At 38.0% G+C, this 12,186-nt stretch overlaps 1 protein-coding gene across 2 annotated transcripts in view; it reads left to right on the top strand.

Annotated features, from left to right (window-relative positions):
* The window catches only part of frmd3 (FERM domain containing 3), a gene marked incomplete at its 5' end in the record, with an annotated part of 102,446 nt that overhangs the window by 34,808 nt on the left and 55,452 nt on the right, over positions 1 to 12,186 (top strand). For both annotated transcript variants that reach the window (XR_013817351.1, XM_079827689.1), the window contains 2 exons: positions 1,833 to 1,875; positions 6,194 to 6,272. Coding sequence is in view for 1 of the 2 variants with exons in the window: in XM_079827689.1 (XP_079683815.1) it covers positions 1,833 to 1,875; positions 6,194 to 6,272 (122 nt within the window). The remainder of the gene's footprint in view (positions 1 to 1,832; positions 1,876 to 6,193; positions 6,273 to 12,186) is intronic.

Below are 12,186 nucleotides of genomic sequence, written 5' to 3'. Positions count from 1 at the left end.
TACATTTCCCAGCGTTATCCAATAGTCACACTGAGTGGGTCTTGCAGGAACAGTAGTGACTGTCCTTCCCTGCCGGGAGCCCTGACTCCCACTCTAACATAGGAGTGGTCCAGCGAGCTCAGGCAGGACGCTGGAAGGGCCAGCATCCTGGCGTGTTGGTAGGGATCCCAATTCGTCGGTCAGTTCCGACGTACGTCGAACGTGACCGACTGAAAGGGAACGTCTCGGATACGTAAGTAACCCTCGTTCCCTGAAGGAGGGAACGGAGACGTACGTCCCGTCGCCAGGTGCTGTGCTTCAGCTGAAGGCTGAGTCACTTATCTCGGCTCCTCAGTTGAAAAGCAATGATGCGATATTCCACTTCCGTATTTATACCTGCGCTGCGGGGCGGTGCGTGGAATGTGTGAACCGCATGCCAATGTCCATTGGCTCGTTTTAATCACTCGAAGTAGGTCGGTCTCTGGAAACAGATCCCAATTCGTCGGTCAGTTCCGACGTACGTCTCCGTTCCCTCCTTCAGGGAACGAGGGTTACATACGTAACCGAGACGATTTCCTCAAATAAAATTTAGTCCACATAAGTCAGCATGTTATGGTATTGTTGTTCATTACAATGTGACACACTTCTCGTGTATGAAAAATAACTGCACACACGACGGGCGGCAAAATCGCAAGAAAAGCTTGTTGTGTACTGAAAATTGCTGAAAATCATCCAATATGCTTTTTATGTTTTAGAATAAATATATCAAAATATCCATAAAAACTAAATTGTATAAAATAATTCTCAGATACATTTTTTTAGAATAAAGTTTATTTTATTTAACATTTTATTGGATTTTATTAGATTTTATTGTATTTAACATAATTGTATGCATTTGAAATATAGAGATGGGTCCTTTTTTAATGTACCCAAGTGTACCTAAAATAAAAAGAGTTTAATATACAGGTTTGTGGCGCTTAATTTATTTTTAATTACCCACTTGTAAATTTGTTCACTGTTCTTTTTTATAAATATACTATTTGTATTAAATCTATATTCATTGAGTTGAATCGAGAATCGAATCGAGAATCAAGAATCGAGAATCGAGAATCAAATCGATTTGGAGCATCTGAATCGATACCCAGCCCTATTATCTACATGTAGGCCTACTTATGTTAGAGTTAAGGTCTGGTTTAGGGTTAGTAGCTTATAATTATGCAGAATTTACTGTTATTACTACAGTCAGTACAAGTAATGTATAACTACTGCTTAGCCTAAGTGTTATCAAAGTTTCTTATGCTCACCAAGGCTGCATTTTTTCCCCATTTATTTAAAATACAGAAAAAAACAGTAACACTGTCTTTACTGTCACTTTTGATCAATTTAATGCATCCTTGCTGAATAGAATAAATTTCTTACAAAAAAATATTATTGACCTCAAACTTTTGGACATTAATGTAAACGCTTGCAAATCTTACATGTACTTTTTTCTATACTCACACCAGGTTAGATATACTTCATCCTTAAGTAGCCTATCATACTGGCTTTATATTCTGAACAAAGTTACCATGACAACCGACCAAGGGGTTTTACCCTACTGTATGTTCGACAATGTTTCTTCAGTCGAGCAGAAAACCTTCCAGCAGCACTAGTGAATTATTTACAGTCATTTATGTTGTAATATTAATGCCCATTATAGAAAAAAGGGATGGTTCATCAGTGGGAATATTGTTTACGATCATATCCTGAGCAGAATGCTTATCTAAAGTGCCTACCATAAACATTTTTGATTTGTCACCATATTTACTTGTTAGTGCACAGCAGTGGATCATTTATTTCTCTTTTTTTTACAGCATTGGTTGGACCCAAGCAAACCAGTAGTGAAACAGATGAAATGTAAGTTTTATTTATTTCGTTCTTGCCCTCAAGTCACATTTACTGTTGTTCGTGAATTTTCGCGGGCCAAATCAGTTTCTTTTCCTATTTTGTTACTTTATTTTATATACATTTTCAGAACTAAGACAAACAGTTAACACAGCTTCATAGGTATTTACATGGAAATTCTTTCAAAATGTAACATTTAAAGAAAAAAAAAACCTGTTACCATAATCGGTTACTACAAGAGATCCTTGAGTAGCCTTGAGAAGTCAACAGGTACATATACGAACTTATAGACACTCATACATACGTAAATATACATACATACACAAATACATGTAAACAAAATGTCATGTCCATAGTCATGGACTTTCATGCAGCTTGAAGTAATATTCTCTTATGATGGTTACATGTATGCATATAAATATTCCTATTACACATTTATCTCCCTTCTCTCTGTTTTGATACATGCGTAGTCTATTTTCCCCAGTGTTTTTCAAAAGTCTCTTCTTTTAGTCTCAACTTGAATGTCAGTCTTTCCATTTTATAAATGTCTGTGACAATTTGTTCCCATTGAGTTCCCATGATGTTGGAGTCATTAACAAGTAATGGTTTTTTCTGCTGCTGCTAGTAGGATCATCCGTAACTATTTATTCCTATTATTTAATGAATCTGGTATATTACCAAGATAGAATATAACCTCTTGTTTCCCCAATCTCCATCTCTAATATTTCCTCTGTACTTGAGTGTCTTTCTGACCAATACAGTTTCAATTAAAACCAATACCTGTAATTGGATTTCTGACCAATTACAGCAAGAGAAAATATGTACATGATCAGCCACTTGTGTACCACACTGCCTCCTGCAGGAGCCTCAATTAGCTTTTTGTTTGGCTTTCATTTTGGGCATGACAAAGAAATGTATAGTGTTTTTCCATCTAAATTCTCTTAAAGCCCTGGAATAACTAGTCACACTGTGAATGCCACAAATTTAGCCATTCTTCTTCTGGGATGCAAATCTGCATTTCCTTTTCCCACTTTTCTTTAATATAATTAGTTTATATAATTAGTATATATACCAGATTTATTTATTTTTTACTGTCATTTGTATTATAAGCATTATTTAATATATGTTCTAAAGAGAAGCAATCATTTATTGCTCTTCTAATTGTTGCATCAGCAGTGTCTAACTCCTCTATATCCTCTTTCTCCACACCGAAAATCTTGAATTTCTCCCTTTAAAATAATAGAGCAGTAAGCAGTTATTCCCTTGTGAGCCCATCTTTGAAACCTTTTATCCACTCGAGGAGAGAATAATTGAGAATAATAACCAATCCAACTTAAAATTCTCGTCTGGTGTTCTAGTTTAAATTTCCTTATCAATTTGTACCATTGTTCTAAGACGAATAATATGTATATTGTTTATCTCTAGGGTTTAACTCCCTCCAGACATCGATTAGGCCGAACTCTTATAGCAATTTCCGCACCATAAAAGCCTGTGAAGTTGCTTTCCCCATACTTTTTACGCTAGACAGGTCCAGTTTGGATTGAGATGGATATTTAAGTCTCCTCCACATAGCAGAGTACCATATGTTTCTGAGGCTATCATCTGGAATATTCTAAAAAACATTTCCCCACTACCCGGAGGAGCATATACAGTGGGGAGAACAAGTATATGATACACTGCCGATTTTGCAAGTTTGCCCACTTACAAAGTATGTAGAAGCAAAAATCCAGAAAGAAAATCACATTGTATGATTTTTAAGTAATTCTTTTGCATTTTATTGCATGACATAAGTATTTGATACATCAGAAAAGCAGAACTTAATATTTGGTACAGAAACCTTTGTTTGCAGTTACAGAGATCATACGTTTCCTGTAGTTCTTGACCAGGTTTGCACACACTGCAGCAGGGATTTTGGCCCACTCCTCCATACAGACCTTCTCCAGATCCTTCAGGTTTCGGGGCTGTCGCTGGGCAATACGGACTTTCAGCTCCCTCTGAAGATTTTCTATTGGGTTCAGGTCTGGAGACTGGCTAGGCCACTCCAGGACCTTGAGATGCTTCTTACGGAGCCACTCTTTAGTTGCCCTGGCTGTGTGTTTCGGGTCGTTGTCATGCTGGAAGACCCAGCCACGACCCATCTTCAATGCTCTTACTGAGGGAAGGAGGTTGTTGGCCAAGATCTCGCGATGCATGGCCCCATCCATCCTCCCCTCAATACGGTGCAGTCGTCCTGTCCCCTTTTCAGAAAAGCTTCCCCAAAGAATAATGTTTCCATCTCCATGCTTCACGGTTTGGATGGTGTTCTTGGGGTTGTACTCGTCCTTCTTCTTCCTCCAAACACGGCGAGTGGAGTTTAGACCAAAAAGCTCTATTTTTGTCTCATCAGACCACATGAACTTCTCCCATTCCTCCTCTGGATCATCCAGATGGTCATTGGCAAACTTCAGACGGGCCTGGACATGTGCTGGCTTGAGCAGGGGGACCTTGCGTGCGCTGCAGGATTTTAATCCATGACGGCGTATTGTGTTACTAATGGTTTTCTTTGAGACTGTGGTCCCAGCTCTCTTCTCGTCATTGACCAGGTCCTGCCGTGTAGTTCTGGGCTGATCCCTCACCTTCCTAATGATCATTGATGCCCCACGAGGTGAGATCTTGCATGGTGCCCCAGACCGAGGGAGATCATCTTGATCATCACCGTCATCTTGAACTTCTTCCATTTTCGAATAATTTTGCCAACAGTTGTTGCCTTCTCACCAAGCTGCTTGCCTATTGTCCTGTAGCCCATCCCAGCCTTGTGCAGATCTACAATTTTATCCCTGATATCCTTACACAGCTCTCTGGTCTAGGCCATTGTGGAGAGGTTGGAGTCTGTTTGATTGAGCGTGTGGACAGGTGTCTTTTATACAGGTAACGTGTTCAAACAGCTGAAGTTAATACAGGTAATGATTGGAGAACAGGAGGGCTTCTTAAAGAAAAACTAACAGGTCTGTGAGAGCTGGAATTCTTACTGGTTGGTAGGTGATCAAATACTTATGTCATGCAATAAAATGCAAATTAAATATTTAAAAATCCTACAAAGTGATTTTTGTTTTAGATTCCGTCTCTCACAGTTGATGTGTACCTATGATACAAATGACAGACCTCTACATGCTTTGTAAGTAGAAAAAACCTGCAAAATCGGCAGTGTATCAAATACTTGTTCTCCCCACTGTATGTTAAATAAGGTAACCTTTTTTTGGTCTAATTTTCGGTCTAATATATATAAAGGTATACAAATATTGAAAACTCAATTATCAATTATTTCCTTCTTTCCATATTTTATATTTATAAGTATATGTTTTAAGTACTCAAATTACCATATCGATGTTCAGCCTGTTTTGAGACTCAGACTTGGCATTTTAGTTTTAGTTCTTTTATACTTATCTTAAAGTCCTGTATTCATGAAGACTTGCTGTCGTTCTTCTGACCAGGAATGTGTTGGTAGTTCCTTAATTTTTCACGTATATGTGCCTGACGGTTCTGCTTGCCTACTCAACGTTTTTCTGGCCTTGTCATTCACCTTCTTCTTCACCTTTTCCGTCTTTTTCAGGTCTCATAATCGACTTTCCCCGTGCCTTCTTGTATTTGTCTCCCTCTGCCATCTTATTCATAAAGATTTTATCATATCAGAACTATTTGAATTAAGGGAGACTATTGTTGACTGGATTCTCTCACGCAGCCATCCGCTGCACCGCTTAACCAGAAATCCCAGGCAAAATCGCTTTCAATAGGAATTTTGCATGAGGTGATTTTTTTTTCCAATGCATATTTAGCAAACGGGTTCAAGTTTCAAAGCAAGTTGCTTTGCCCAACATTAAGCTGCTTGGTTTGAAAGTGACATAAACTGTGCAATTTATATTGCTATTTAAAAAAGACTTTTTTTGCAAACATTTGCTAATGTCACCGGAACTTTACATAGTTTAAACATCACTCGCATTCAGAAAATGTAAAAAAAGAAAAAAAATCACGTTTTATGTAGAATTACAGAAGGGAGGTGAATGAACACGTAGCAGAAAAGTGACAGAGTGTGATCGTAGACAAAGTGACGTCAATGAAATCAGTCTTTCCCTTTGGGCTCTAAACTTCTCAGACTCATTACGTTTATCTTTAAAGACTTCATTTCATTCTTCACCAGAGGGGTTTCCCTCATCTCATGGATTAATATAATCACTTTAGCTCCCCTCATGCCCTCGGATACAGTTCTCTGCATAATCTGTCTCACATTTACTGGCTTTCGCTCAAGTGGTCTCTCTCTCCTCTCATCTGATTGTTGATGTTGTGCTGTTTTCAGGTCAGCAGCCATACACTATGTGCTTCAGGGTGAAGTTCTACCCCCAGGAGCCAATCAAGATCAAGGAAGAGCTGACAAGGTAACAGTTCTCTGATCTAATGGTCAAATTGCATTGGAATGACATAAAAACAACCCTGGCCAGTCACAGTATAAACAGCTCAAGTCAAATGTATGAGATTGAGGATTCTCTGGAGGAGATTTGCATTTTAAAAACGCCTCCTAGGCAGATTGTTCCAGTTTCATTTGGAAAGAGAATATTTACTTTGCAGCTGAAGCCAGAACGACTGATCTGTGGATTCTTTCATGTCAAAGTAACCAGTGTGATCTCATTACAGTGTATCTTACGAAACCTGTCAAGAACATGTACGGGTCATATTTTACTCTAAAATCAGAAGAAATGCGAAAATATATTTTGTTTTTAGAATTGAGCACACCTACCCCCAAATTCTCATTACTGTAAGCAAAAAAAATATACAAACATAATTAAATGTATGTTTTCGGACACTTAACTGCATGTTAATTGCAAATAAAAGTAAGTGTATTGTAGCTAATGCTAATGTTATAGATTTATATTCAATGATACTTCAAATTACGAATGCTTTTCTGAACCACAAGTAGGGCTTAATTACATATTTATATGTAATTTCATAATTACTATTATTGTCTTGTACTGACAAGCATTTAAGCACACAAACTAATATATAATCTATTGTCATTTCAATTGAAACTCGTATATCATGTATTTAAGTATATTTATTAAAGATTAAAAGAAGAAATTGAAGAACACAGGCGCAGCCGGATCATTTCTATAATGACCAATGCAATTTACCAGTTAGTGTCTGGTTTAAGACATTTTTTTTGGCGGTAAATAATGGCACAAACACCAGTAAATTGACAAGGGCAACCCTTCGTAAATCACCTTGCGTGATTCATTTAAATACTCACCCATAAATTTTGTGTCTGAAAGGGAAACTCCTACAAATGTATATGCAATTAGTTCAGCACAAATGTTTCACTGCATGTCTTTATTAAATCCTGACTGTAGTTTTTTTAATGCCAAAAGAGGGTTTTGCACTGGCGCAAGCTGTTAGTAAATCTGGCCCTTAGTATGTTACTCAACACATCACAATAAGTGTACTTTAAATCATGACAAAAGATTATTAAACAGTGATTTAAAATGTATTTTAAATGATATATTATCAGCAAGTACAGTTTTTTATGTACTTTAAAGATTTAAAGCACACTAAACAAGCAAGTGCACATTCAATACAATTTTGTTTCACACATGAAAATATGACCTCAGACTTATTATTACTTTTTAGTCCTTTTGTGAAAAAACGTGTAGATGATGCAACCATCCTGAGTTCGCAATGAAGATAAAAGGTCTCTTTCAAAGGCATAAAGAACTTATAAGGTTTGGCATTTTTAGAATCTTTATTTTTAATTCTTCAAAAAATATTATGTCGAAGTCAATGGCCTTGTGGTCCTTCCGGATCCCGTCTCCCTCTCTCTTGTCATGGGTTGCAGTGTAGCGTAATCCAACAATAAAGATGCGTGAAGCAGAAAGATGAATAAAGATACTTTTTAATAAACTCTAAGAACATTAAAAATTACACATCAAACACATTAACTCAAAAGACAAAGAGCAGATGGAACAGAGGGAACAAGAGGGCTTAAATACACAGTGGAAAATAATTAATCGAATAGAGAACATGTGAGCACTAATTTGAAACCATGACAAATAATAACTAAAACACAAGCTAAACCTAAAGTACTTCTTCTTTCTTCTACTTTTGTTTAATGGCGATTTACATTCTTAGTGCATTTTACCACCTACTAGGGATTTTTTTAAATCTGGGCTCAAACAGCGGCAAGGAAGACAATTTCGGATTGGGTTTTACCAGCGGTGACAAAGGCAATTTGGGACTAGGCTGAACCAGCAGAGATGAAGTCGAATTGGTACTAGGCTGAACCAGCAGAGATATAGACGACTTGGGACTAGGCTAAACCAGCAGAGATATAGACGACTTGGGACTGGGCTGAACCAGCAGAGGTGAGGATGACATGGAACTAGGCTGAGCCAGCAGAGATTGAGAAGATTTGGAACTAGGCGGAACCAGCAGAGATTGAGAAGATTTCGGACTGGGCTGAACCAGCAGAGATTGAGAAGACTTGGGTCTAGGCTGAACCAGCAGAGATAGAAGACATGGAACTAGGCTGAACCAGCAGAGATTGAGAAGACATGGAACTAGGCTGAACCAGCAGAGATTGAGAAGATTTGGAACTAGGCTGAACCAGCAGAGAAGACTTGGGACTGGGCTGAACCAGCAGATATTGAGAAGATTTGGGACTAGGCTGAACTAGCAGAGATTGAGAAGATTTGGGACTAGGCTGAACCAGCAGAGATTGTGAAGACTTGGGTCTGGGCTAAACCAGCAGAGATTGTGAAGACTTGGGACTGGGCTGAACCAGCAGAGATAGAGAAGACTTGGAACTAGGCTGAACCAGCAGAGATTGAGAAGACTTGGGACTGGGCTGAACCAGCAGAGATTGAGAAGACTTGGGACTGGGCTGAACCAGCAGAGATTGAGAAGACTTGGAACTGGGCTGAATCAGCAGAGATTGAGAAGATTTGGGACTAGGCTGAACCAGCAGAGATTGAGAAGACTTGGGACTGGGCTGAACCAGCAGAGATTGAGAAGACTTGGGACTGGGCTGAACCAGCAGAGATTGAGAAGACTTGGAACTGGGCTGAATCAGCAGAGATTGAGAAGATTTGGGACTAGGCTGAACCAGCAGAGATTGAGAAGACTTGGGACTGGGCTGAACCAGCAGAGATTGAGAAGACTTTGAACTGGGCTGAATCAGCAGAGATTGAGAAGATTTGGAACTGGACGGGACCAGCAGAGACAGTAGACCAGTAAACATTTCCTCATCTAGCTCATAAAATAATTCCTCAGTAATCCATTTTATTTCATGCACCTCAGCGATGGGAGTGTGGGCGGGGATCCAATCCATTCCAACAAACTCCACTAATATACCCTTGATGACAGGCACTGATGCCGGCTCCCACACCTGGACAGATTCTGCATTAGGCTCAGGCTCCGGGACGAAAGTAGTCTCTGGCGATTGCAAATTAATTATTTAAAAATCATACAATGGGATTTTCTGGATTTTTGTTTTAGATTCCGTCTCTCACAGTTGAAGTGCACCTATGATACAAATGACAGACCTCTACATGCTTTGTAAGTAGGAAAACCTGCAAAATCGGCAGTGTATCAAATACTTGTTCTCCCCACTGTATATCACAATATAGTACTTTTTTGTAAATTCAATCAATTAATAGTTTATATATATTGACCACATGGAAAGGACTATTTCTTTTTTTAAATTTTAAAGTATATACTCAAAAATGTACTCAAAAAAATATTTTCTCCCTTTATTAAGAAGTGTTTGTCATTGAATCATTCACTTAAAAGATTTATTCACAAACGCTGATTAATCCTAGGAAGAGACATTGACTCCATTCAAATTATTCCATCTGCGCGAGTCTCTGTTATATCTGTACATTTATACTGTGTAAGGCCACCTTCTTCCATTGCTCCGTGGTTCAGTTCTGATGCTCATGTGCCCACTGTTGGTGCTTTCGGCGGTGAACAGGGGTCATCGTGGGCAACAAATACGCAACAAACTGCGATGAACTGTGTATTTCACCTTTCCATCAGAACCAGCATTAACTTCTTGAGCAATTTGAGCTACAGTATGGTCTGTTTGATTAGACCACACGGGCCAGCCTTCTCTCCCCACGTGCATCAATGACCCTGTTGCCGGTTCACAACTGGTCCTTCCTTGGAGCACTTTTGATAGATACTGACCACTGCAGACCGGGAACACCCCACAAGAGCTGCAGTTTTGGAGATGCTCTGACCCAGTCGTTTAGCCAACACGATTTGGCCCTTATCAAACCCACTCAAATCCTTACGCTTGCCCATTTTTCACATCAACTTTTGAGGACAATTTTCACTTGCTGCCTAATATATTCCACCTACTATTAGGTGCCGTGATGAGGAGATAATCGGTGTTATTCACTTCACCTGTCAGTGGTCATGTTATGCCTGAAACCACACTGCAAGAAGCCATTTCTGTAACCATAAAACAGGAAATATAAAACATAGAGGCCAGATCATGTGGAATAATAATAAAATCTTTTAATTTGACAATAATAAGGTTAGTTTAAGTCCATATTATTGTGCATACTTAATTATCATACCAACATGATTACAAAGAAAAGAGAAGAACTTTTTAATTAGGCAAGAACTTTTCAGTTTTTTAACTAGATTTTTCTTTTCATCATTTTGGACATCCTTATTTTTCCATAAATTAATATGAAGCATATTTGCTCCTCAGTTTTATGTTAATAGGATTTTTTTTCCTCAAAAGGAGGCAAAAATATTCAGAATAGACCGTCAGAGTCAATGTGTGTCACATATTCCTCTTACATTATCAGAGAGCAACATTCCAAACACAAGCTTTGATTCCATCTCGCTAATTCTCTCAAAAACACACACATACATACATGAACAGACATTTGCATAGATACACAAAAACACACTCACAGATTGTTAGTGTGACTAAATCATTAGTGCAGGTCTCACAACATGGTGCTCAGTGCATTTACACCATCTGAACTGTCGAGATAAATGTATTTGTCTTTCTTGATCTTCCACGCTTTCTCTGTGCACTGGAAAACGAAAACGTTCCTGTGGCCAGACAGAAGCTTTAGAGAGTGCGAGGCGTATGTGTGTGAGAGTGTATTGGGGAGCAAATGGTTACATCCTGTGAAAGAGAAAGCAAGGGTTTGAGATGGACAAGAGATGCATTAATGTGCCCATTCATGCTATTTTCGGGAGTTTTTCCTGTTAAAGCTGTTTGACACAGCTATATTTTATTCCTACTGCTCTCTCTGTTTAATATTTAATATAAAGAATGGATTTGAGTGCAGTGGGTTACAAAGAGCGAGAATGGAGAAAACGGAAACATGCAAGCACACAAAAGCAGATGCAAATGTTTGGCAAATGCATTGCAGTTCCGTCTTACAAACTTAAGAAATCACCATTCAATCAAAATGGACTCTGTTATTCTAGTGTGAATGATTATTATATGATCAGTGCACGTTATTCCAGTAAAAAAAAGTTTTTATAATCTTTCACATCAAATGTGAAAGAACTTGCTCCACCTCTGAAATTACTTCACTGATAATATCAAGTCTCTCCATCGACCTAATCATTTCCTTGAATATCATGTTTCACTTGGAAATTTGTCACATTACCCTTGTGAAGAAGTGCACTTAATTGTATTCAATGTACACTTGTATTTCAAATGTCCTTAAAAGTATGTTTTAATGTAATGAAAAAAAAAACTATGAAAAAAAAGTGCACTTTGTAATAATGTCAAATTAAAAGTTTTTGTATGTTTTATTAATCTTTCTTCATGCTTTAAAGAAGTACACTTATTTGGATGTGTTGACCAACATACTACATGTAAAGTACTTGATTATAATTTTAACTTTAGATTGTTATTCAATATTACATTTAAAGTTAACAAATTTTAAATGTACTAAATTGCAATATTGTATAGTTTGCCATGAATGCTTGTCAGTACATTCACACTTTAACCATATTTTAAAAACAATAGAAGTTATTATAGAATCACATATGAAGATGTACTTAAAGGGGTCATGAATTGAGAAATCAACTTTTCATTCAGCCTTTGATATATAAAAGTTAATCGTGATAAAAAATCACGATAAACATAACTGATCGCGCTACCGAACAATAAACACGCCAAAGATAGCAAGATATTGCGCTGTGCCTGGTTGTGGAAGAAAACAGTCACTGCATAAGCTTCCTTGGATTCAAATATTAGAAATGTGTGGTTGAACTTTATTTTTTATGAAGTTCCAGCTCACGTGCGTAAGACATTGCATGTTTGTT

Source organism: Gobio gobio (assembly GCF_949357685.1).
Source record: "Gobio gobio genome assembly, chromosome: 10".
NCBI classification, from domain to species: Eukaryota; Metazoa; Chordata; class Actinopteri; order Cypriniformes; family Gobionidae; genus Gobio; species Gobio gobio.
This window is presented reverse-complemented; position numbering and strand designations above follow the sequence as displayed.